The sequence below is a fragment of the Pipistrellus hanaki genome (assembly GCF_964339955.1).
Source record: "Pipistrellus hanaki genome assembly, chromosome: X".
Classification (NCBI taxonomy): Eukaryota; Metazoa; Chordata; class Mammalia; order Chiroptera; family Vespertilionidae; genus Pipistrellus; species Pipistrellus hanaki.
Genome location: NC_140524.1, coordinates 69,214,377 through 69,242,052, shown reverse-complemented (window position 1 = coordinate 69,242,052; position 27,676 = coordinate 69,214,377). Strand labels below are relative to the sequence as shown.

General features: G+C 39.4%; 1 protein-coding gene across 1 annotated transcript in view; it reads left to right on the top strand.

The window, feature by feature from the left end:
• Positions 1–11,025, top strand: part of LOC311614836 (ubiquitin-ribosomal protein eS31 fusion protein-like) — a gene marked incomplete at both ends in the record, with an annotated part of 55,820 nt that extends 44,795 nt beyond the window's left edge. The window contains 2 exon segments of the mRNA XM_084869958.1: positions 10,470–10,943; positions 10,945–11,025. Of these exon segments, the coding sequence (XP_084726084.1) occupies positions 10,470–10,943; positions 10,945–11,025 (555 nt within the window).
• Between the last annotated feature and the right edge of the window lie 16,651 nt (positions 11,026–27,676).

Sequence of the window (27,676 nt, the reverse complement as noted above, 5' to 3'; positions counted from 1 at the left end):
CCCCTGAGGCCACCACCCTAGCAGGCGACTCCCGGTTGCCTCAGTGAGCTGTCACTAGGTGCACTCATATCCAACCAGGAGCTCAAAGCCCAGACAGCAGAAAATTAGACTTCCCTCTCATTAGCTGCCGACCTCCAGTCTCTGCAGGCGCACAGACCCAGCATGCTAGCCCCCTGAGCCCGCTGCCCTTGACAGGCAGGCCCTGGGTGCTTCTCTGAACTGTCACAAGGCACAACCCTGGCCACTGGCTTCCAGTCATCATGGTAGTTCCACCATGCCACAATGGCCGCCTAAGCCAACTGCCCCAGCAGACCTCTCCAGGGTGCCTCTGTAAGCAGCCATTGGGCATGCATATTCAACAAAGGGTACACAACCCCTAACACAGAAACTGGGACTTCTCCCTCCACGAGGCCAGTGGCACACCATGATCACTCTGATCCAGCATGTGGGCCACACGAGCCCACAACCCTTGAAGGCTTTCCTAGGCCCCTCAATGTGTTGCAACAGGGTGTGTGCCTCTCCAAGCAAGGATGCATGGCTCCCTCAGTAGAATCCACGACATCCTTCTCCTGGCTGCCTACCTCTAGACATCTTGATGAATTACTGAGGACTTGCCTCCCTGGACAAGGCCACATTGTTTCAGCAACAGATGCTGAGATTTCTATATCCCAGCTACGGGATCCTGAACTCCCTCGTGATTGAGTGAAGGAAATCACTTTGGCCAGAATTTCACTGCCTCAACTTCAGAATATGAGACAACCACCCCCACTGTCCCAGGCTCTGGGCCCCTCATAGGTAGTTGCAGGGTGATGTTAATCCAGCAACAGTCACACCACCCTGGCCAAAACTACAGTATCTGAGCCTTAGGCCCTGAGACTCCTTCCTCCCAGGCCATGGATTATTGGAACCCACAGTGAGCACATACCAGTGAGACCTCAGATAATCTTTCTCACAAGAGCCAGAATCACAATATCATCCAAAACATCTTTCACAATGAAGCCAGGGGTGAGTCACATTGCCAACCCATGATGCGAATTCACCTGCAATTAAGAAACTAACATTCAAGATCCAATTACTTCAAGAGAACCCAAATAGCTCAAGTAGAGAGCTCTGCTAGATCACCAAGCCTAGGAGTCCTGAGAGACCGCACTTCTAGCACCACCCCAAAAAGAACGTGGGTTGCAAAGCCATTGGATTGGATTTAAAAAACAATTAAAACATTACAACAAAAAATGGGAAGACAAAAAAAAAAAAAAAAAAAAAAAGAAAGAAAGAAAGAAAGAAAGAAAGAAAGAAAGAAAGAAAGAAAGAAAGAAAAAGAGGTATTTCCAAGACCGGTTTAGCTCAGTGGATAGAGCGTTGGCCTGCAGACTGAAAGGTCCCAGGTTCAATTCCAGTCAAGGGCATGTACTGTGGTTGCGGGCACATCTCCAGTAGGGGGTGTGCAAGAGGCAGCTGATCGATGATTCTCTCTCATCGATGTTTCTAACTCTCTATCCCTCTCTCTTCCTCTCTGTAAAAAAAATCAATTAATACATATATATATATATATATATATATATATATATATATATATATATGTAAAGAAAAGAAAAAGAGGTATCACCAGAAAAGTAACTAAATGAAATGGAGGCAAGCAACATGTCAGAGAAATAATTTAGAGTAATGGTTATAAGGATGGTCAAATGGCTGGATAACAATACACACAACTCAATGAGAACTCTAAGGAGCTGAATGAGAATGTCACCAACATGAAAAGAAACCAAGAGGAAATGAAGAATGACATAGTTGCAATAAAGGACACAATGGAAGGATTAAACAGTAGACTGGAAGAGGCTGAGGACCTCATCAGCGAATTAGAAGACAAGGTAGGAAAAAACACAGAAACAACTGGAAAGAAAATGTAAAAAGCAAGAGTAGAGCCTAAGGGAGTTTTGGGACAACACAAAATGAAAAAACATACACATAATAGGGGTATCAGAAGGAGAGGAAACTGAACTAGGAAGAGAAAACCTGTTTGAAGAAATAATGACAGAAAACTTCCCGGATATTGGCAAGAAAAAACCATGGTAGTCCATGAAGCACAGAGAGTCCCAAATAAGATGAACCCAAAAAGACTGACACCAAGAAGCATGGTAATGAAATTGGCAAACATCAACAATAAAGTAAAAATTTTAAAGGCTACCAGAGAGAGACATCTCCTAATAGAATATGAACTGATTTCTCAAAAGAAACACACTTGACCAGAAGTGAATATAATGAAATATACAAAGTGATTCAAAGCAAGGGACTGAATCTGAGAATACTATACCCAGGAAGGCTATCATTCAAAATTGAAGGTGGAATCAGGAGCTTCACAGACAACAAAGAGCTAAGAGAGTTTATTTCCACCAAGCCAGAAATTCAAGAAATGCTAAAGGGAATGATGTAAACAGAAGAAATAGGAAGGCAAGAAGGAACACAAACATTAAGAATAAAAATGATGACAAACAAGTACTTATTAATGATAACATTAAATGTAAATGCAATAAATGCTACAATAAAAAGACATAGGGTATCTGAATGAATAAGAAAACACGACCCATATATTTACTGTCTGCAAGAGACCCACCTCAGAACAAAGAATTCATACAGACTTATAGTGAAGGGATGGAAAATTTTCTTTTCAGGCAAATGGAAAGGAGAAAAAAGCTGGGGTGGTTGCAATACTTATATCAGTAAAAATAGATCTCAAAGTAAAGGCTATAAAAAAAAGATAAGGAAGTCCACTTCATAATACTAAAGGGAGCAATTCATCAAGAGGCTATAACTCTGGTAAACATTACCGGTATATATATATATATATATATATATATATATATATATATATATATATATATATATATATATCTCCAATACAGGACCACCCAATACATAAAACAACTTCTGGAAGATATCAAGGGAGAGATCGATAGCAGTACAATCATTGTAGGGGACTTTAATACCCCACTGACAGAACTAGACAAATTCTATAAACAAAAAAAATCACCAAATATAGTTTTCCAAGTACAGGTCTTTTACTTCCTTGGTTAAGTTTATTCCTCGGTATCTTATTTTTTGTTGTTGCAATGGCAAATGGGATTGCTATTTTAGTTTCTCTTTCTTAGAGTTCATTATTGCTGCGTAAAAATGCCATTGATTTCTGGATGTTTACTTTCTATTCTGCTACCTTGCCAAATTTATTTATTAAGTATAGTAGTTTCCTGCTTGAGTCTAAAGGGTTTTCTATGTACAATATCTTGTCATCTGTAAATAATTACAGGTTTACTTCATCCTTTCCAATTTGGATGCCTTTTATCTCTTCTTGTCTGACTGTAGTGGCTAAGACTTCTATTCATTTTAGAATTGGAATGTAGTGTTTGGGCCAAGAACTCCTCCCATATGCATTAGTCCTGGCTTCTGTGTTTCCACTTTCATAAGGCGTATGTCTTAAAAACAAGAATATTTTCCTGGAACAAGTTAATATTGATGGTGTTGTTTGAACTAACTCTTTAGAAAACTATTGAGATACAAGTATGGTCTCTTGATAGCATGGCAGCTACTTTGCCAGAGGTCAGTTAAGGGGGTCACTGTGGTATTTAAATCTAGAAATGTTCACAGTATAAGAGAAATCATTGCCTACTTTGAGTTTCAGAAGGGTGATGTCTTTAATATCACGTGGCACTGTACAACAAATTTAAAGTTTCCTATTTGCTTCTGTGTCCTACAGCAGGCACCACAGAAAAACAGGTCTCATCCCATTACTGAAAGCCTTCATTTGAACTACTTTCCTTATCCCACACTTATTTTTTTTTCTCATTTCAATGTGTACTTTAATTTATTTATTTTTGTAGATCTGGTTTTTTTACTTTATATTTTAAACATAAAAATGAAACTAGACCACCAATTTACACCATACAGAGAATAAACTCAAGATGGATAAAAGATTTATATGTATGACATGGAACCATAAAAATCTTAGCGAGCACAGGCAGTAAAATTATAGACATCTCACATAACAATATATTTACAGATACATCTCCTAGGGCAAATGAAACTAAGGAGAAAATAAATAAATGGGACTACAACAACACAAAAAGCTTCTGAATAGCAAAGGAAACCAGTATCAAAATGAAAAGGGAACCCACTGTATGGGAGTACATATTTCTTAGTGATATATCTGATAAGGTGTTAATATCCAAAATATATAAAGTACTCATACAGCTCAACAAAAGGAAGACCAACAATCCAGTTTAAAATGGGCAGAAGACCCGAATAGATATTTCTCCAAAGAGGACATACAAATAGCCAAGAGACACATAAAAAAAAATGCTCAAAGTCACTAATCATCAGAGACATGCAAATTAAAACCACAATGAGATATCATCTCACACCTGTCAGAATGGCTATAAAAAATTAACAAGCAACAAATGCTCTCAAAGATGTGGAGAAAAGGGAACACTAGTTTACTGCTGGCAGGAAAGCAACCTGGTGCTGCCACTATAGAAAACTATGGCTTTTTCTAAAAAAATTAAAAAAATGGAACTTTCACTTGACTGAGTGATCCTGTTTTTGGGAATATATCCTAAAAATACCAATCAGCTGAAACCAGTTTGGCTCAGTGGTAGAGCGTCGGTCTGCAGACTGAAAAGTCCCAGGTTCAATTCCGGTCAAGGGCATGTACATTGGTTGCGGGCACATCCCCGGTAGGGGGTGTGCAAGAGGCAGCTGGTCGATGTTTCTCTCTCATTGACTTTTCTAGCTCTCTATTTCTCTCCCTTCCTCTCTGTAAGAAAAATCAATTATATATATATATATATCTATATCTATCTATCTATCTATCTATCTATCTATCTATCTATCTATCTATCTATCTATACACCAATCAGAAAGAGTATATGTACCCCTATGTTCATAGCAGTACAATTTACAATAGCTAAGATTTGGAAACAGCCCAAGTGTGCATCAGCAGATGAGTGAATAAAAAAAAGCTGTGGGACATTTACACAATGGAATACTATGCAATTGTAAAAAATAAGGATCTCTTACCCCTTGGGACAGCATCGATGGACCTAGAATATATGCTAAGCGAAATAAGCCAATCTGAGAAAGACAAATATAACATGATCTCACTTATTTGTGGGTTTTAATGAACATAATGAATTGACCAACAAAATAAGACTTGAAGCATAGAGGCATGGAACATACTGACATACGTCGATGTGGTGTTGGGGGGTGACGAGAAGAGAAAAACCAAAGAACTTATGCTAGTACTAGAGGCCCGGTGCATGAAATTTGTGCATGGGGCTGCCCCTTCAGCCCAGCCTGCACTCTCCAATCTGGGACCCCTCGAGGGATGTCCAACTGCCTGTTAGGCCACCCTAAACAGGCAGTCGGATATCCCTTTTACAATTCAGGACTGCTGGCTGCCAACTGCTCGCCTGCCTCCCTTCCTGATTGCCCCTAACCGCTTCTGCTTGCTAGCCTGATCACCCCCTGACCACCCCCATGCCAGCCTGATTGATGGCAAACTGCTCCCATGCTAGCATGTTTGCCCCCAACTTCCCTCCTCTGCCAACCTGGTCACCTCTAACTGCCCTCCCCTGCAGGATTTATCACCCCCAACTGCCCTCGCTTGCAGACCTGGTCCCTCTCAACTGCCTTCCCTTGTTGGCCATCTTGTGGTGGCAATCTTATGTCTACATAGGGGCAGGATCTTTGACCACATGGGGACAACCATCTTGTGTGTTGAAGTGATGGTCAATCTGCATATTATTCTTTCATTAGATAGGATAAATGCCTGGTGCATGGGTGGGGGCCAGCTGGTTTTCCCTGAAGGATGTCTCGGATCAGGGTGGGGATTCCCTTGGGGCATGGGGAGCCTGGGCTAGGGGGCTGTGGTGGTTTGCAGGCCAGTCAAGCACTGAAGTGACCCAAGCGGAGGCCCTGGTATCTGGAATTTATTTATCTTCTACAATTGAAACTTTGTAGCCTGGAATAGAGCCAAGCTTCCTGCTTGCTCCGTGGTGGCAGCCATTTCTGTTGGAATTTATGTATCTTCTATAATTGAAACTTTGTAGCCTGCAGTGAAGGCCTGAGCCGGCCAGGGCTGCAGAAGCTTGGCTTCTTCCATCGCCTGGGGCAACCCTAGCCTCCTGCTCTTACAGTTCAGTGTCTGCCGCCATTTCTGTTGGAATTTATTTACCTTCTATAATTGAAACTTTGTAGCCTTGAGTGGAGGCCTTGGTCAGCCAGGGTGTGCAGAAAGCTTGGCTTCCTCCATTTTCAGGGAAACCCAAGCCTCCCTCCTACTCTCTGTGGCCACAGCCATCTTGGTTGGGGTTTATTTGCATACTCACTCTGATTGGCTGGTGGGCATGGCCGGTGGGAGTGGCTTTTGGGTGTAGCGGAGTGATGGTTAATTTGCATATCACTCTTTTATTAGATGGGATACTTAAAGGCATAGCCCATGGACACAGGTGATAGGGTAGTGAAGACATAGTTGGGGGGCTGAGAGGAGGGGGTGAAGGGATGGAAAGGGAGATAGCTGCAATACTACCAACAACAAAAAGTATATGAAATAAATAAATAAATAAATAAATAAATAAATATTTCGAAAATTAGTTTTGGAAGTGTGTAGCATCAGTCACTGCCAAGCCAATGTAGCTGCTGGTATCAGTCACAAAATAAATAATAAATAAATAAATAAATAAATAAATAAATAAATAAACAAACAAACTACTCTACTTACATAAATCAGAGAAAATTTAATATAGGGAATTGGTAACACAGATGGAAGGGCTGAGAAGCTAAACAAAAAATAGCAAAGCAAAGTTTCTATGTTCTCTAGTGCTGGAGGAACGCAAGGAAAGAGGTAATGGCCAGCTGATGGAATCTGGGGTCATGATGGAGCTATCCAATGGGGAGATGAAACTATGAAGGAGGACATAGCCTCTTCCAGAAAATATCCTCTGAAAGAGAGGGATAAATACACTAACTTACCCTTTATTCCATACCCAATCTCTTATTAGTGTTTCCTATTAGTCAAAGCCAGTTGGCAAGGTTGATTTGCATAATTTCTATAGGAAAAGAATATGGAATGAAACTGAAAGTAAACAGGTAATATACCAGCACGTCATTATTACCAGGATGCTCAACTTGTATTCCTCTGTACTTCCCCTTAACTAACTTTATTTCATACCCTCTTTGCATCTAGCCTAAACCCTTCTACCTTACCATCTGGAACTCACACTGTGTGATAAGCCAAATATCCTCAAATTCTTCTTGAAACATTCAATCAATATCCTGTCATAACTGTAGTCTATGCACATCAATTTCCTGCCATAACTATAGTTCCTTAGCTACAGTGCCATAACTATCACCCCTTTTCCTATGGGTGGTTTTTCTTTCATACTACACACATCAGGAATGTGAGGCAGGTATCCTACTTGTTCCCTATTTCTCCTTTCAAGTAATTATTCTAGATCTTTGTGTAAATATCCATGCTTATGAGTCTCATGCCATTAGCAATATCACTTTCCCCTTCCTCACTGGTATCATTAGCCAACACCTCAGTAATTCCCTCCTCCTCATGAAAGACTTTGGCATCTGCATCACTCTATAAGTTGGGTTGCTGTTGGCATCATATAACAGAATATGACAAATCAACTGATATAAACAATAAAGAATGTGTACTTTCTCACCCACACAAGAGCTCTAGTGACAAAGAAGGTTCCAGGCTGCTTTATTCAGTGTCTCTGTAATATCATGTAGGACCCAGGATACGTTTTCCTTTTTCTCTGCCATCCTAAGCATGATACTGTTCTCAGCATGTTCTCTTAGTCTGGGTCCCTTCATGGTTGCAAGACATACATGTAAACCTTACCTGTAGGCAAGGAGTAAAAGAAGTAAAGTTATAATAAGAAGCTTGTCTAGTGAGCTTGAAATAAAAGTGAAGGAAACTAGTCTTATGATTTAAATATATAAAAATAGTTGGTCAAGAAACTTGAAAGTCTCCCTCTCCACATTAATTATGCTGGTTATCAGAATTAGATTCTTAGACTAAGATACTATATTCTTTGGAAAATATCTAGAGGGAGTTGCTCATGTTTGTCTCTGTATTTTTTCTGTGTATGCTTCCAAAGTTGGTCAGCTGCCCTTTAATTTGACACATTATTTCCTCAGATATGTCAACAACTTCCATCAGGTTACAGTCAAGCCTTGCTGTCAAGGGAACCATTCTGTTTTATTAAGATGTCATTGCATATCCTATTAATATTCATTTTATGTTAATTCAACATTTTAGCTCTCAAGGGTGATTCTTAGTTCTTTCATTTGCAAGTCCCATAAGTACACTTTGCTTGAGTGAGAGACAGTTAGCATAGTCTGATTCTAGACTCTTGCTCCACCATTTACCGTCTCTGAGCCAGTGTTATCACTTGTAAAATGAGGATTACAAGGTAATTAACTAGTAAGGCTGTTATTAAAGAAAATACTTCAAAATATCCTACCACAGCACTTGGCACATAGAATGCATTCAATATATGTTGTCTATTATCATTATTACTAGAGGCCTAGTGCACAAAATTTGTTCATGGGAAGAGTCCCTAGCAGCTGCCAGCTATGGACTACTGCCCCTGCTGGTCAGTGCATGTTATAGTGAGTGATTGAACTCCCAGTTGATAGAACTCCCAAGTGGATACTTTGCATATTAGTCATATATATATATATATTTTTTCTTTCAGTATATCTTATTCAATTTTTTTTGTCTTAATATCAGGAAGAGGGAAGGGTGCAAAGCCCCTAAAACAAGATAGTGGGGTATAATAGAAAAACTGCAAGTAATTCAATGTGGTTAGAGCATAGATGTCAAGGGGGATGAGAAGTTGTCCAAATATAAAGCTGAAAAAATAGGCAAGAACTTGGCCATGCTAAGGAATTTTGAATGTATTCTGTGTATGTTGGAGGGTGAAGGATACTGAAGAATTATAATCAGAGGATACTAGAGTCATATTTTTATGTGTAAAAATCATTCTAGCAGTAGTTCATAGCATGAATTACAAAAGCAACTGGAGGCCAGTGAAGAATTCTATATAATAAAACCCTAATATGCAAATCGATTGGATGGCAAAATGACCAGTTGCTATGTTGCACACTGACCATTCAATTTCAATGCAGGAGCTGCCCCCTAGTGGTCAGTGCACTCCCACAGGGGAGCACCACTCAGCCAGAAGCTGGATTCTCAGCTGGTGAGCACAGCAGCAGTGGCAGGAGCCTCTTCCGCATTCACGGAAGCATAAAGGAGCAGAAAGCCCTGCTTCTGGCTGAGCAGTGCTCCCACAAGGGGAATGCCACTCATCCAGAAGCAAGGCTCATGGCTGGTGAGCGCAGTGGCAGTGGTGTGAGCATCTCCTGCCTTTACAGCAGCACTAATAAGCAGCTAGCCAAGTGTGAAGGAGCAGCAAGCAAGTGGTCAGTAAGAAGCAAAGGATCCTGAACTGTGAGAGGGATCCTGGACTGCAAGAGGGATGTCTGACTTCCAGATGTCTGACCTGGGAGGTCCTGAACTGTGAGAGGGCCCAGACCAGGCTGAGGGACCACCTCCAGTGCACAAATTTCATGCATCAGGTCTCTAGTCTATTATAATAGCCTGCATCAGATATAATGAGGCTTTGAGTTAAAAGAGAAGGTGAGGGAGAGTTCTGGTTCTAGTAATGGCAGAATAGCTTTTATCTGATTACCTTTTCACAGATAACATGTGAAGTTTTCACAGAGACAAATATTTTGTAAACTACTATTTGCAAAACTACCAACCATTAGAATGCATTAAAGATTGAGTGAATGAAATGAGGTAGAAAATGGGAGAGATTTGACCCTTAAAAAGAAGAGAATCTCACTGCATGAGGTCCAAAAATATGTCTCTTTCCCCCTAAGAACATTCCCCAGTTTTTGTATCACAGGATGGCTTAAATTCAAGCAGAAAGTCATATTATTTTGGATTGAAGTATCAGAAGAGAGTTTGGAATTGCCAGAGCAGCATAAAATTGCAGAGGGAAGTCTGGAGAAAAGGCAACTGTGAAAGGAGTCCCTAAATTCCTTGGCTGAATCTGAACTTTACATGCATGGGGTTACTCCAAGGACCTGGAAGAAAGCCGGAGCTAAAAATCTCAAAGTCCTGAGCAGAGATTTCAGCTGTTGCCCATTGCAGTGAATATAGAGTTTAGAGTCTGAGTGCTAACTAGTAAAAGGGATAAATAGCTTTTGGTAAATACCCCAAACTTTCCATTGAAATACCAGAAGGCTCTTGCCTTTGGGGTAAAGACTGTGTCTAAAGATAAAGGGGCTTATCCTAAGACTAAGGGAAAAACTGAAACAGATCCACCCTTTAAAAAAGTGTAAAACCATGTCCCTGAAGTTCAATGTTATCAACCAGTAATTTATTTGCCAATTAGAATGAAAATCAACACTCTTCAGAGGCCAAGACAAAATTTGCAGTCTCGCTTTTCAATCCGCCATCTGCGGTGGAATCTCTGCCAAAATGCAGTTTTTCTGTGAAAATCCTCACAGGGAAGACCATCACCCTTGAGGTTGGATCCTTGGATACAATAAACAATGTAAAGGCCAAGATCCAGGATAAGGAAGAAATTCCTCCTGATCAGCAAAGACTGACCTTTTCTGACAAGCAACTGGAAGACAGACGTACTCTGTCTGACTACAACATTCAAAAGGAGTCCACTCTTCATCTTGTGTTGAGACTTCATGGTGGTACTAAGAAAAGGAAGAAGTCTTACACCATTCCCAAGAATAATGAGCATAAGAGAAAGAAGATTAATTTGGTTGTCTTGAAATACTACAAAGTGGATGAGAATGACAAAATTAGCTGCCTTCTTCTGGAGTGTCCTTCAGATGCATGTGGTGCTGGAGTTTTTTATGGTCAGCCACTTTGACAGACACTATTGTGGCAAATGTTGTCTGATCTATTGCTTCAACAAACCAGAAGACAAGTAATTGTATTTGGGTTAATAAAAAATGTGAACTAAAAACAAACAAAAAAACAAAAACAAAACTACAGTTTCTACAATATATAATCTAAGGCAAAAAATAAAATAAAAATTAGTACAGATATGAAGAAACAAGAAGGTGTTACCTAACATGAATAGAAACAGAAGTCAATATTAACCAATATGAGATAGCCATATGTTGAATTTGGTAAACAAGAACTTTAAAGATTTTTTTAAAAAATTATCTTTATTGATAAAAGGATTACATATTTCCCCCTTCTCCCACAGTGATCCCCTTCCTCCTCACTTCCATGCCTTCCCCAGGCCTTCACCCAACTATTGTCTGTGTCCATGGGTTATTCATATCTAAAAAAATAAAAGTGTGATATGCTAATTAGACCGGATGTCTTTCTCATGACCTTCCGGACACAGCCGGGGCTGAGAGGGAAGCCTGGGTCCTGGGTGCCAGAGGAAAGCTAGTACCAGCAGGTGGGGGGGATAGGAAGGCCTACTCTTGCACAAATTAATTTCATGCATCAAGCCTCTAGTATGCATGTAAGTTCTTTGGTTGATCTCTTCCCTCCCCTCCTTCCCTCTGAAGATCCTCAGTCTGTTGCATGCTTCCATGTCTCTGGCTCAATTTTGCTTGTTTATTTTGTTTATCAGATTCCACATATAAGTTAGATCATGTGACACTTTTTTTCTCTAATTGACTGATTTCACTTAGCACAATACTCTCCAGGTCCCTCTATCCTGTCTCAAAGGCTCCCTCTTATCCTTTTTTGTAGTTGCATAGTATTCCATTATGTAAATGTACCACAGTTTTCTAATCCACTCTTCTAATGATGGGCACTTGGGCAGTTTCCAGATCTTAGCTATGCTAAATAACACTGCTATGAACATTGGCGTGCATATATTCTTTCCCTTTTTTTAGGTAGTGGTGTTAGCATTTACATTTTTAAATATATTTTTTGTTGTTAATGGTATTACAGATATCTCACATTTCCCCCCACTTTCCCTCTCCTTGAAGCCCCTACCCCTCCCACCATATATTTTTTCTGATTGATGTTTAAGGCTTTTAAGGATTTATTCCTAGAAGTGGGATCAGTGGGTCAAATGGCAGTTCCATTTTTAATTTTTTGAGGAAACTCCACACTCTTTTCCATAGTGGCTATACCAGTCTGCCTTCCCACCTACAGTGTGCTAGGGTTCCTTTTTCTCCAAATTCTGGCCAGCATTTGTTCTTTGCTGATTTATTGATGGTAGCTATTTCGGAAGGTGTGAAGTGGTACCTCACTGTTTTTTTTTATTTGCATCACTCTGGTGATTGGTGACATTGAGCACTTTTTCATAGGTCTCTTGGCCATTTGTATGTTTTCTTTGGAGAAGTGTCTATTTAGGTCTTATGCCCAGCTTTTTATTGGGTTGTTAATCTTCATTTTGTTGAATTGTATGAGTACTGTATGTACTTGGGTTATGTTGGAGATCCATTCCTATGGCGCAACATAACTCGATTTTCACTGCAAGTCAGAACCCACTTACATAAACACCTACATCACTCACATGGAGCACATACACAGCAGTAATGAAATGAAACAATAAAAAAAGAAAAAGAAAAGAAAAGAAAACAATTCCTGACCTTTTCTTGTGGTAAGTAAATAATAAAAATCATAAAGCACATATGTACATAAGTCGAAATGATGGAACTTATTTTTTTTAATAAATAAATGGGAGATGGCGACGTGACCAGGAAACAACTTACATCGAGTTCGATGTAAGCGAGGACTGCCTATACTTTATATGTTTTGGATATTAACCCCTATCAGATGTATCATTGGCAAATATGTTCTCCCATGTAGTGGGTTCCCTTTTCATTATTTTTGCCAGTTTCTTTTGCTGTGCAGAAGGTTGTTGGTTTTTAATGTAGTCCCATTTTTTCATTTCTTTTTCCCTAGGCATTGTATCGGTGAAAATTTTACTACATGAGATGTCTGATATTTTGCTGCCTATGTTTTCTTTAAGGTTTTTTTTTTTGTTTTTTTTTGTTTTTTTTTTCAGGAAGCCATTGCATACCAACACTATCATGAACTTGCACCAAAGAATGCGGGAGGTCGGTGGACCTTGAGTATTGCAGGGCTTACACCAGGCACTGATTGTTCGTGCTGAGATCATGGTGACTTGAAGCAATTTCCTGACCTGATACACTTCAAGAAAATGTTTAGTGGATCTTACTGTTCTTTACTGACCTTTGAGAGAGCCTGTCTGTTATGTGCTTGCCGTGCTTTATTGAGGGCAAGATGGTATGTAAAACTGAATAAAAGTGGACTAGGCCAGGACTCAGTGTGCCGCTTCAAGAAAGAGGCTCCATCTGGTCCCAACCCCTTAATAATTCATGTTTTTGTCTAGCTTTTTCATTTGTGCGTCGCCCCTCCTCCAGATCCTGAAACTCGCTGTGTAGGTTGCTGGAGGTTTTTATGGTTTTATGACTTACATTTAAATTTTTTTTTATCCATTTTGAGTTTATTCTTTTTTAAATATATTTTATTGATTTTTTACAGAGAGGAAGAGAGAGGGATAGAGAGTTAGAAACATCGATGAGAGAGAAACATTGATCAGCTGCCCCTTGCACACCCCTTACTGGGGATGTGCCCACAACCAAGGTACATGCCCTTGACTGGAATCGAACTTGGGACCTTTCAGTCTGCAGGCCAATGCTCTATCCACTGAGCCAAACCAGTTTCAGCAGTTTATTCTTATGTATAGTGTAAGTTGGTGGCCTAGTTTCATTTATTTTACTGTCCAATAATCTCAATACCATTTATTTACTCCATTGTATTCTTGCCTTCTTTATCAAAGATTAATTGAGCATAAAGGCTTGGGTCGATTTCTTGGTTCTCTATTCTGCTCCATCCAGGAGTCCTCAAACTTTTTAAAGTGGGGGCCAGATCACGGTCCCTTAGAGAGCTGGAGGGCCGGACTATATGAACTACTAATTCCTACTGTAACACCTCGGCTGCGCTCACTGCCCAAAAAACCTGGCGGGCCGGATCAGACTCCTCTGCGGGCCGCATGTGGCCCGCGGGCCGTAGTTTGAAGACCCCTGCTAGTCTATATGCCTGTTCTTGTGCCAGTACCATGCTGTTTTGATTACAGTGGCTTTATAGTACAGCTTGATATCTGATATTGGTATTCCTCCAACTTTTTTCTTCTTTATTAAGATTTTTGCAGTTATTGGGGGTCTTTTTTGGTTCCACATAAATTTTTGGAGTGTTTGTTGTAGATCTGTGAAAAATGCCATTGATATTTTAATAGGGATTGGATTGAATCTATATATTGCTTTTGGTACTATGGACATTTAAAGAATGTATTTATATTGATTTCAGAGAGGGAGGGACAGGGAGAGAGAGACAGAAACATCAGTGATGAGAGGGAATCATTGATTGGCTGCCTCTTGCAGTCCCCATGCTAGGAATCTAGTCCATAATCCAGTCATGTGCACTGACCAGAAATTGAACTGTGATATCTGTTCATAGTTCAACACTCAACCATTGAGCCACGCTGGCCAGGCAGTAGTATGAACATTTTTATAATGTTAATTCAACAAATTCATGAACACAGAATATCCTTCCAATTGTTTATATTTTATTGGTGCATAAAAACGCCAACAATTTCTGGGTGTTAATTTTGTATTCTGCTACATTGCCAAATACATTTATTAAATATAGTAGTTTTTTGGTGTAGTCTTTAGGGTTTTCTACAATATGTACACTATCATGTCATCTGTGAATAAGGACAGTTTTACATCCTCCTTTCCACTTTGAATGCCTTTTCTTTTTCTTTCTTCTCTGATCACTGTGGCTAGGACTTTAAGTATTATGTTGAATATAAGTGGTGACAGTGGATGACCCTGTCTTGTTCCTGTTCTTAGGGGAAATGGTTTTAGATTTGCCCATTGAGTATGTTGTTGGGTGTGGGTTTGTCATTTATTGCTTTTATTATGCTGAGGTATGACCCTTCTATTCCCACTTTGCTGAGAGTGTTTATAAAAAATAGTTGCTGGATTTTGTAAAATGCTTTTTTCTGCATCAATTGATATGACTATGTGATTTTTTTATATTTCAAATTTTTATGTAATGTATCACATTTATTGATTTGAAAATATTGTACTATCCTTGAATCCCTGGGATAAATCCCATTTGGTCATTAGGTATGATTTTTAAAATGTATTCCTGGATCCGATTTGCTAGATTTTTGTTGAGGATTTTAGCATCTCTGTTAATCAGGTAATTGGCCTAAAATTCTCTTTCTTTGTAGTTTCTTTATCTGTCTTTGTATTAGGATAATGATTGACTCATGAAAAGAACTTGGGAGTGTTCCTTACTCTGCGAGTTTTTGGAATAGTTTGAGGAGGATAGGTGTTAGTTCTTCTTTGGTTATTTGGTTAATCCAAAAAAACCAAACACTTGGAGACTAAAAGCATGCAATTAAACAAGGACTGTGTTACCAGAGAGATCAAGGAAGAAATTTAAAAAAAACAAAAAACATAATGGCAACAAACAACAATGAAAACACAACAACCCAAAATCTATGGGACATAGTGAAAGCAGTCTTGAGAGAGAAGTTCATAGCTCTACAAGCCTACTGCAAAATACAAAAAACAATGGTAATAAATTACCTAACCCTACAACTCAAGAGTGAGAAAGAGAGCAACAAGAAAAACCCAGTGTATAAAAGCAAAAACAAAACAAACAAAAAAGAAAGCCCAGTATAAGCAGAAGGAAGGAAATAATAAAGATCAGAATGGAGATAAATGACATAGAGACCAAAGAAATAATACAAAAGATCAACAAAACCAAGAGTTGGCTCTTTTAAAGGATAAACAAGATTGATGAACCTCTAGCAAGGCTCATCACGAAGCAAAGAGAGAGGACCCAAATAAACAAAATCAGAAATAAAAGAGGTGAAATAACAACAGACTCCACCAAAATACAAGGGATTGTTAAAAAAGCAAACACTATGAACACCTCTATTCCAACAACCTGGACAACCTGGAGGAAATAGATATATTCTTAGAAAAATACAACCTTCCAAAAATCAATCAGGAAGAATCTAAACATCTCAATAGGCTATGGAAGAAATTGAAGCAGCATCAAAAAGCTTCTATCAAACAAAAGCCTGAGGCCAGATGGCTTCATGAGGGAGTTTGACCAAACAATCAAGGAAGAACTAAAACCTATCCTCCTTAGACTATTCCAAAAATTCAAGAAGAAGGAACAGTTCCAAGATCCTTCTATGAAGCCAGCATCACCAAACCAGAAAAAGACAACACAATGAAAGATAATTACAGGCCATTATCCCTCATGAATATAGATACCAAAATCTTCAACAAAATTCTAGCAAATCACATTCAGCACTACATCAGAAAGATCATACACCATGACCAAGTAGAATTTATCCCAGTAATGCAAGGATGATACAATATCCACAATCAATAAATGTGATACATCACATAAACAAATTGAGAGATAAAAACTACATGGTCATATCAATTGATGCAGAAAAAAGCATTTGACAAAACCCAACACCCTTTCTTGATTAAAACTCTTAACAAGGTGGGAATAGAATGATCATACCTCAACATAGTAAAAGCTATATATGATAAACCCACAGCAAACATCATACTCAATGGACAAAAACTAAAACCATTTCCCTTAAGAACAGGAACAAGACAGGGATGCCCACTCTCACCACTCCTGTTCGACATAGTACTGGAAGTATTAGCCATTGCAATTAGACAAACGGAATAAATAAAAGGCATCCAAAATGGAAAATAAGAAATAAAGCAGTGTTTATTTGCAGATGACATCATATTGTGCATAAAAAAAACCCAAAAGACTCCATTAAAAAAACCTAATAGACTTAATAAATGAATTCGGCAATGAAGCAGGATACAAAATTAATGCCAAGAGATCTATGGCACTTTTATTCTCCAATACTGAACTTACAAAAAGAGAGACTAAAAAATCAATCCCATTTACCATAGCACCAAAAATAATAAGAAGATACCTAGAAATAAACTTAACTAGGAGGTAAAGATCTATATGCAGAAAACTACAGGACACTGAAAAAAGTGATAGAGGAAGACATAAACAGATGGAATCTATGTTCATGCATTGGGAGAATCAGCCTCATTAAAATGTCCATACTACCCAAAGCAATCTATGGATTCAATGCACTCCCCATTAAAATACCAATGGCATATTTCACAGACCTAGAAAGAACTACCCCAAAATTTATCTGGAATAAAAAATCCCAAATAGCCACAGCAATCCTGAGAAAGAAGAACAAGTAAGAGGGATCTCAATACCAGATTTCAAGCTGTATTACAAAGCCACTGTTCTCAAAACTTCCCAGTACTGGCACAAGAATAGACATATAGATCAATAGAATAGAATAGAGAATCCAGAAATTGACCCAAATCACTATACTCAATATTTGACAAAGGAGGCATGAACATACAATGGAGTAAAGACAGTCTCTTCAGTAAATGGTGTTGGGAAAATTGGACAGATATATATAAAAAAAGAAACTAGACCACCAACTTACACAACACACAAAAATAAACTCAAAATGGATAAAGGACGTTAACATACTATGAGAAACCATAAAAATAATAGAGGAATCCACAGGCAGAAAAATCTCTGACATGTGGAAGCAAATTCTTCCCTGATACTACTCCTAGGGCAATGGAAAGTAAAGAGAAAATAAACAAATGGGACTACATTAAAATAAAAAGCTTTTGCAAAGCAAAGGAGATCATCAACAAAACAATGAGAAAGCCCGCTGCATGGTAAAACATATTTGCCAATGATATCAATGATAGGGTTTAATCTCCAACATTTATAAGGAACTCATGCAGCTTAACAAAATGAAGATAAACATCCCCATCAAAAAATTGGCAACTGATCTAAATAGACACTTTTTGAAAAAAGATAGAAGGAAGACCAAGAGACATATGAAAACCTGTTCAAAGTCACTAATGATCCTAGAGATGCAAATCAAAACAACAATGCGGTACCATCTCACACCTGTCAGAATGATATCATCAACAAATCAACAAATGACAAGTGCTGGTAAGGATGCAGAGAAAAAGGAACCCTCGTGCATTGCTGGTGGGAATGCAGACTGGTGCAGCCACTGTGGAGAACAGTATGGAACTAAAAAATGGAACTCCCATATGGCCCAGTCATCTCACTTCTAGGAATATATCCCAAGAAACTAGAAACACCAATCAGAAAGGATATATGCAACCCTATGTTCGTAGCAGCACAATTTATCATAGCTAAGATTTGGAAACAGTCTAAGTGCCCATCAGCAGATGAGTGGATTAGAAAACTGTGGTACATCTACACAATGGAATACTACGCTGTGCTAAAAAAACAAGGAGCTCCTACCATTTGCATCAATATGAATGAAGATGGAGAGCATTATGCTAAGTGAAATAAGCCAGGCAGAGAAAGATAAATATCACATGATCTCACTCATCCAGGGAAATAATGAACAACATAAACTGATGAACAAAAACAGATCTAGAGATAGGGAAGCATCGATCAGACTGTCAAACCTCAGAGGGAAGGTAGGGGAGGGTGGGGGTAAGGAGAGAGATCAACCAAAGGACTTGTATGCATTCATATATGCCTAATCAATGGACGCAGAAAATAGGGGCTGGGGGCATGAATGGGAGGTGGGAGTAATGATGGGATAAGGACACATATGCAATACCTTAATCAATAAAGAAACTTTAAAAAAAAAGAATAAACCAATCCTATCTAAGAAAAGCATAAAAAATGTTCTGGTTCTAAAAAATAAAAAAAGGGCAACATGAGAAATCCTTATGGTAATGAAAATTCATTTTGTCCTAACTGTGATGTTGCATACATTAAATTATAAATGTGATAAAATTTGCATTGAATTAAAACATCACATACACACAAGTATAAGTAAAACAGGAAATTTAAATAAGGTCAGTATATTGTTTCAATATTAATATCATAGGTTTAGTATTGTACTACTAGAGGCCTGGTGCATGAAATTTGTGTGCAATTATGGTCCCTAGGCCTGGCTTGCAATAAGGGTCATCTTCCCCTGGTGCCCATAGCCAGCCCTGCTCCCTACCACCACCCAGCCCCAGTTCCACGTTCATCATTGGGTAATTGGAGCCTGCTGACGGGAGTGAGGAACCAAGAGGTTGGCTGTTCTGCCTCCTTGCCAGTCCTGCCCCCACCACTGGTTGCCCTCTGTGTTTGGGGTGACTGGTGGGGCAAGGGCCCTGGCCTGGCACCACTCACGTTCCCCGCTACCCACCCCCGATTCCCCATTTGCCACTGAGTGATAGGAGTCTGCCAGCCAGGGAAAGGGACCAAAAGGTGATCAGTGCACCCTGTAGTGACTGATCAAGCAGTTGTTCTGCTGTTAGGGTCAATCTGCATATCACCCTTTTATTATATAGGATAAGAGGCCCAGTGCACAAAATTCATGCATGGGGGTTGTCCCTCAGCCCAGCCTGCACCCTCTCCAATCTTGGACTCCTCAGGGGATGTCATCCTAAACTGACAGTCAGACATCCCCCTCGCAATCTGTGACTGCTGGCTCCTAACTGCTCACCTGACTGCCGGCCTGATCTCCTTAACTACGTCTACCGTGGTCCCACCTTCGTGGCTTTGTCCAGAAGGATGTCTGGTCTAATTAGCATATTACCCTTTTATTAGTACAGATAGAGGCCTGGTGCATGGGTGGAGGCCAGCTGGTCTGCCCTGAAGGGGATCCCAGATCAGAATGGGGGTTCCCTTTGAGGGTGGGGCCAGCTGGGCAAGGGGCCTGGGGAAGTTTGCAGGCTGGCCACTCTCCAATCAGGGTGGGGGGACCCCAATGGTGTATGGGGCCGGCCTGGGTGAGGGGCCGCTGGGGGTTTGCAGGCTGGGCAGCCCCCTGATTGGATGGGGACCTCTTATGGGGGTGGGACTGCCAGGGCCAGGGGGTGGGGGTGGTCTGGCTGAGGGCCTAGAGGTGGTTTGCAGGCTGGCCAAGACCCTGGCTTTGTCCAGAAGGACGTCCAGAAGGTCTCCTGGTCTAATTAGCATATTACTCTTTTATTAGTATAGATAGTTACCATTGGGGGAAGCTGAGTAACAGATACACAGAATCTCCCTGTATTATTTCTTATAAATGTATGTGAATAAAAAATTATCTCAAAATTTTTATTTAAAAAATATATTTTTCAAATAATATATTATTCCTTTAATTTCTTTTTCATTTTCACTTTTATTTTGTTAACCATATGAAACACACCTATTCTGTATATCATAATTTTATTATATGGATTTCATAGGGGTATAATCCTGTTGTTTGTTATTTTTGCCAAGTCTCACTCAATGTTACTAGTGAATTTTATTCCTTTGTGAGCTCAGTTTTATAAGGTTTTTTGTTTGCTTGCTTGTTTGTTTGTTGTAGTTCTCTATGGCCTGAGTTGAAGCTTCATCCTTCCAGAGATAATCTATCTTTTCTTCTGCTAAGCACTCCAAAGGCACTACCAAGCTGGGAACCCCCTTTTTTTGGTTGTGGATTTTTTGGACACACAAATAGTATGAATTTGAGTCATAACTCTTTGTGGTTATGAATTCTTAACAGTAACCTTACCTATTAATGTATACACACTAATGCTAAAACTGAAACAGCTAAGTTTGCTTGTTTTCTCATTTTATTTTCAAGTGGAATTTTTTCCTACTCTATACTTTGCTAAGGGTGTGGTCTTTTGGGGATTCTTATTTTTGTGTGTGATTGTCTTAATTCTTATTCCTTCTTTTACAAAGTCTGAAGGCCTTGAATACTACATTTATATATCCATTAAAGTGCAAGATATCATCCTATATAATAAAAGTCTAATATGCTAAGTTCCAGTCATCTGGTCTGCCGTTCAACCAATCAAAGCATAATATGCTAATTATATGCTAAGGCTACTCAACTGCTCGCTATGATGTACATTGACCACCAGGGGGCAGACACTCTGACCTGTAGGTTAGCTTGCTACTGAGATCCAGCCACTTGGGACTGAGTGAGACAGGCAGAACATGCTCTGGAGCCCTTCTGCAGACTCTCCCCTGCTCGCCAATCTCCCATGTTCCTCCCTGGCCCCAATCATGCACCAGTGAGGTCCCTTAGCCTGTCCTACACCCTCTCACAATCTGGAACCCCTCGGGAGATGTCAGAGAGCCGGTTTCAGGTCAATGGTGAAACAACTGGTCGCTATAATGCACACTGACCACCAGGGGGCAGATGCTCAATGCAGGAGCTGCCCCCTGGTGGGTTAGTGCACTCCCACACACTGCTCAGTCAGAAGCCGGGCTCACAGCTAGTGAGCATACCGTGTTTCCCCGAAAATAAGACATCCTCTGAAAATAAGACCTACTTACAAGTTTCCTTCTGTGTGAAATATAAGGCATCCCCCGAAAATAAGGCCCCCCCTAGGCTAAACATGAGAGATTTGGTCCACTGATTCTGAAAGAAATGGAGGCACAAGAAATTCACCAGGAAATTCAGGAATTGGATTGTTATGATGATGTTCCAGAAGATGATGACATAATTGTCATTGAATAAATGAGTAAATTCTTGATACTGTAGGATTCACAGTTTGTCTGGTTTGTGTTGACAACTACCGTACTACCATACCATATACAGGTAATAAATTTCCTTTATTTTCATTTAACAATAAATGTGTACCGTATTCTTCTTCATGGAAAAATAAAACATCCCCTGAAAATTAGACCTAGTGCATCTTTGGGAGCAAAAATTAATATAAGACACTGTCTTATTTTTGGGAGAACAGGGTAGTAGTAGAGGCGGGAGCTTCTCCTGCCTCTGTGGCAGTGTTAAGGATGTCCAACTGATGGTTTATGGAAGTGGGCCTAAGCCGTCAGTTGGACATCCCCCAAGGGCTCATGGACTGTGAGAGGGTGTAGGCTTGGCTGAGAGGCCCCTCAGAGTGCGCAAATTTTGTTAACAAATAAAAAGACAAGTGTCTGAGTGAGTAAACAGATTTTATATTATTATATCCAACAAAAGATTTGTATAATATTTCAAACCAATAAGAAAAAGGAAGGTAACTTGAAAGAGAAAGGAAGATATTAAAATAACCAGTAAACACATACTCAACTTTATTAATCATCAGGGAAATGTGAATTAAAATCACAATGTGATAGTTTTACCTCCTAGATTGGCAAAAATGTAAAAAAAAATAATAATAAAACTAAATGTTGATGATTATGAACTTAAATAGTGCAATTATAACTCTTATACACTGCTAGTGGGAGGGTAAATTTGTACAAAGAGTATAGCACTTTGGAAGACTATTTGGCAGTGTCTGTTAAAGCTCAATATACTGGTATACATATCTTAACATCTAGCAGTTCCACTTCTACGTATATGCCCAATAGAAATTACATACATATATATATATATATATATATATATATATATATATATATATATACACACACATACACACACACACACACACACACACATACACACACACACACCGTATTTTCCGGCGTATAAGACGACTCTTGAAATGAAAAAAAAATCAACCGAAAATCGGGGGCAAAAAACCAAAATTGCACAAAAATTACCTGCAGATCTTGACGGCAAAGTAAGTCTTTTCTTTGAAGTGGGGGGTAGTCTTATACAGCGAATATAGGCCTAAACCTGTTTTAACTGTAAAATTAGGGGGTCGTCTTATATGCCGGAAAATATGGTATATATTTATTAATAGATATTATAAGACAAAAAACACAATAGTTATAGAAGTACTATTGGAATATCCCCAACTGGAAACAATCCAACTGTACATCAACAGAAGAAAGCAAATATTTTATTATTAAGACAAGAGTGCTAAGCAGCAATGAGAATGAATTCTGTTGCTATACACTACAACACAGATAGATGAATCTCACAAACACAGTATTAGGTGAAAGAGGCAAGACATAAAAGAGTACATACTATATGACTTCCTTCTATAAAGTTCTGAAACAGAAAAAAAAAACCTATGATAGAAATTAGGATGGAGTGACCAGGAATAAGATGTAAGTGGGGGATTTGGGGGTAATGTTCTGTTTCTTGATCTGGTTGTGCTCACTTTAAGAAAATTTATCAAGTCATACACTTAAGATATAACTATGTACTTTTCTGTTTATGATGTACTTCAATAAAATTTTACTTTAGAAATGGATTGGAAAATAAAAAATGAATGTGCTCCAGGATTGATTATGGAAAAATAAGTTATAAGAGGACATTGGTATTTTAATAATAAATTATTTGTTGTTTTTTATTTTGTTAATGTGCTACTTAAAAATTAGTTAATTGTTTAATAGCTTAAATATAGATAATATTAAAAGTAAATCCAAAAGACAAAACTGCATAGGGTATTTTGTTTGTTTTAATCCTTACATGAGAATATGTTTTTATTGATTTGAGAGAGAAAGTAGGTGAGAGGGAGAGAGAGAAACATCATTCAGTTGCCTCCCATGAGTACCCCGACCAGAGATGGAATCCACAATCTGAGTATGTGCCCTGACTGGGAATAAAATCCACCACATTTGGGACGATACTCCAAAAAATGTCAGGCTATGGCATTTTTAATGATAAATGTGATGTTTGGTGGTGTGCCTTTCCTCCAACAAAAGAGAGAGAGAGAGAGAGAGAGAGAGAGAGAGAGAGAGAGAGAGAGAGAGAGAGAGAGAGAGAGAGAGAGAGAGGGAAAAGAAAAAAGAAACAAAACCAAAATCCTCCAACATCTACTTGCTTAGTAGTTCATAGTTGCCTCCAGAGCATTTATAAAGTAGCATCAGCCCAGGGCTCTTCTTTAAAAATAAAACAAACAAACAGAAACAAGAGAAAACTTTGTGCCAACCAAATCAAGCACCTCAGCTACTATTTTCAACTAACCTTGGCTCTAGGTGGTCTGGGCCCTGCTTAACACTCCAGCTGGCCCTTTTTCTGATTCTGTTCCAGGCTTACTATAATATTAGTAATATTACTATAATATAGCAGACACTGTCAATACTTACTCATATCCCTTAGCTCTGTCATTTCAATGCACTCTCACTTTCCCATGGCCACTGTCTGCATCTTTGTGCCTGGCTATTTTTTCTGAAGTCTTAGAAGATCCCTCTGCTCATGGAGAACTGCCATCAATCAATGACTCTGGGAGTTGGAGGTAAGTACTTCAATTCTCTCACTCCTTAAGTAGGGTAATTTTGAGACATGTGTTTTTTTTCCCATTTCCAAGAGTTTTCTTGAAGTATTAGGACTGTTACCCACAGGCAAACATGTTTCTGCTACAAGTCCCTTGCCTTTGCTGTTTATTCTGCTTGCATGCTCTTCCTTCATATGTTTGCATGATTCATTCTCCTCTTTGTTTTATATTTTTCTCAATAAATTATGGTCCGCCAATAAATTATCATCTATGTACTGCATCATCAAATCTCTCCTTGTCCCCATATATCACCCTTTAGCCACTTCCAACTCCCCCAACCTTCCTTTCTCTCTGACTATCACCAACTATTATCCGTGTCTCTGTGTCTCATATATATATATTTTCCTTAATCCTTTCACCTCTTTGTTTTGATCTCAGGTCAAAAGTCACTTCTGCAGATAGGCCATTCAAGACCACCCAAACTATTATAGTTCCTCTCTCTCTCTTTCACTATCAGTTTTATTTTCTCCATAGCCTTTTTACTAACTGAATTTATATTGTTATTTCCCTCAATATCAAATCCATGAGAGCAGAAATCCTGCCTAGTTCCCTGCCCTATTAGGAGTACAAAGTACTAAATAAATTCTTGGAGTTGGTGTTCATTTCCAGAGTCCTTCCACCCTTGATTCTCTGTTCTTAACCTGACCTCCAGGATGCCACAAAGTTGTTGCAGGTGAGCAAAGGCCATCTTTCTACTGGCGGGTAACACAAATTCTTCTATCAGAATTATATCTTTACAAGTAGTGCTGAGCACAAATCCATGCGCCAGTAGCTCTCTGAGGGGCCTGACCACTCCGCACCCACTGCCCAGAGGCCCATCCATGCCCTGGCCTGGCCAGAAGCCCATCCGCGGCCAGACATGGAATGCTTGTCTTGTCGCTGTGGTGATGAAACAAGCATTCCGCCAGGCTGCTCATGCTGCCTGCTCTCAGTGGCCACCCCTTGGGCCTGGGGGACTCTGGTGGGGCTGAGAGGGCTGGGTGCCACCATCTTGTGGCTATGGACACTGCTACCTTTGTGATGGAGTGATGGTTAATTTGCATATTACCTTTTATTAGATAGGATAAGTACCCATAAGTATATTTCAATTATGAAGTATTAATGATCTCTTTGGGCTTTTTCTTCTTTGTATTAAAAATCCCAATTTGCTTTGTTTTATGCTCTTATTCTTCACACTGGCATATTGATAGTTGATGCTGAAACTGCCATGGCCAATTTCCTTTCCAGTCACTTCCTGCAAATCACCACAGTGTCTCTCTCACTATTATTTTTCTGTCAAGGACATGCAGTATGTTGTCTATAGTATCTGGCCTTACAGTCTGATATTCGGCATGTTTCGCACTCCCACCCTCATTTCCAGTTAAAGTCATCTTGATCAGATCGGCAAGTCTCCAGGCAGCCACATTCTTCCCGAGTGAGATGAACTGGATCCTTAGCCAAAAGCCTATCATTAAAAAAAAAAAAAGTCTACACAGCTCCAACTGTTCCCTGCCTCTCCAGCTGTGCTGGCTGTAGTCGCCCCCACACCTAGACTCAGGGGGCTTCTGACCTCCCATGATAGCTCTGCAGCAGCTGAAATATACACAAACCTATTTCTCTATTTTCGATGAGACAATATTGGAATTTCTCAAGAGGAAATTTGCTAAGAAACCAAGTGAAAAACAAAACCAGGGAGTGGGGCAGACATCAGAAAAAGAATAAAAAAGCTCAGGAAAAGATGCGTTACAGTGTCCTGATTCCTTATCCTGAAATAACTATAGTCTGACTGCAGATTGGCTTGGCTGGAACAGCTAACTGGTCACACAGGATATGAGAATATCATCTTTCAACCTTTCCACAAAGGAGGGATGGGAATGCGGCTGGGGAGTGGCTTGCAAGAAGGCAGAAAGAATGTTTGTATGTCTGGACTGTTTCATTCCATGGAAATGGTACTCAAGGAAATGTGTGGGGGCTACTCCCTCACCTCTGGGAGGAGCAGGAAACCCCCCTCTTCTAGCCCTTGTTTCCCTGGAAGCTGCCTGCTACTTTGCCCACCTTGTTTATTAGTTCTGATAGGTTATTTTTTATTTCTTTATTTATTATTACATGGTTCTGATAGTTTTAGTGTATCCTTTAGGGCAGTGGTTCTCAACCTGTGGGTCTTGGCCCCTTTGGGGGTCGAACGACCCTTTCACAGGGGTCACCTAAGACCATGGGAAAATACAGATATTTACATTATGATTCATAACAGTAGAAAAATTATAGTTATAAAGTAGCAACGAACATAATTTTATGGTTGGGGGTCACCACAAGATGAGGAACTGTATTAAAGGGGTGTGGCATTAGGAAGGTTGAGAACCACTGCTTTAAGGTTTCCTACATACAAGATTATGTCATCTGCAAATAGAGGTAGTTTTACTTCTTTTCTACTCTGCATGTTTTTATTTCATTTTATAGCCTAATTGCCTTAGAACTTCCAGTACAATGTTGACTAGAAATGATGAGAGCAGACATCCTTACCTTGTTCTTGATCTTAGAAGGAAAGCATTCAGTCTTTCACCATAAAGTTGATGTTATCTGTGTTTTTTGCTAACTTTTTTAGGGACCCATGCTTTATTGTAAAGTTCTGATATATTTGTTGCATTTTTATCCTCTTTTACTTTTTGTACATTTTCTCTTTTTAAAAAAAAAAAAAAAAAAAAAAGGTCTAACCAGTCTTAAGTGGTAGGGAAATCAAGGGGGGAAGGATTGATTTTCTTTTTTTAAATTTCTTTATTGATTAAGGTATTACAATTACATATGTGTCCTCATCCCTCCATTAAACCCCCAACACCTCCCCCCACTCATGCCCTCACTCCCCTGATGTCTCTGTCCATTGGTTATGCTTATATGCATGCATACAAGTCTTTTAGTTGATCTCTCCACATTACTCCCATTCTCCCCTACCTTCCCTCTGAGGTTTGAGCATCTGATCAATGCTTCTCTATCTCTATATCTGTTTTTGTTCATCAGTTTATGTTGTTCATTATAATCCACAAGTGAATGAGATCATGTGATATTTATCTTTCTCTGACTGACTTATTTCACTTAGCATAATGCTCTCCGTCTCCATCCATGTTGTTGCAAATGGTAGGAGCTCCTTTTTTTTTTTTTTACCACAGCGTAGTATTCCATTGTGTAGATGTACCACAGTTTTCTAATCCACTCATCTGCTGATGGGCACTTGGGCTGTTTTCAAATCTTAGCTATGATAAATTGTGCTGCTATGAACATAGGGTTGCATATATCCTTTCTGATTGGTGTTTCTAGTTTCTTGGGATATATTCCTAGAAGTGGGATGACTGGGTCAAATGGGAGTTTCATTTTTAGT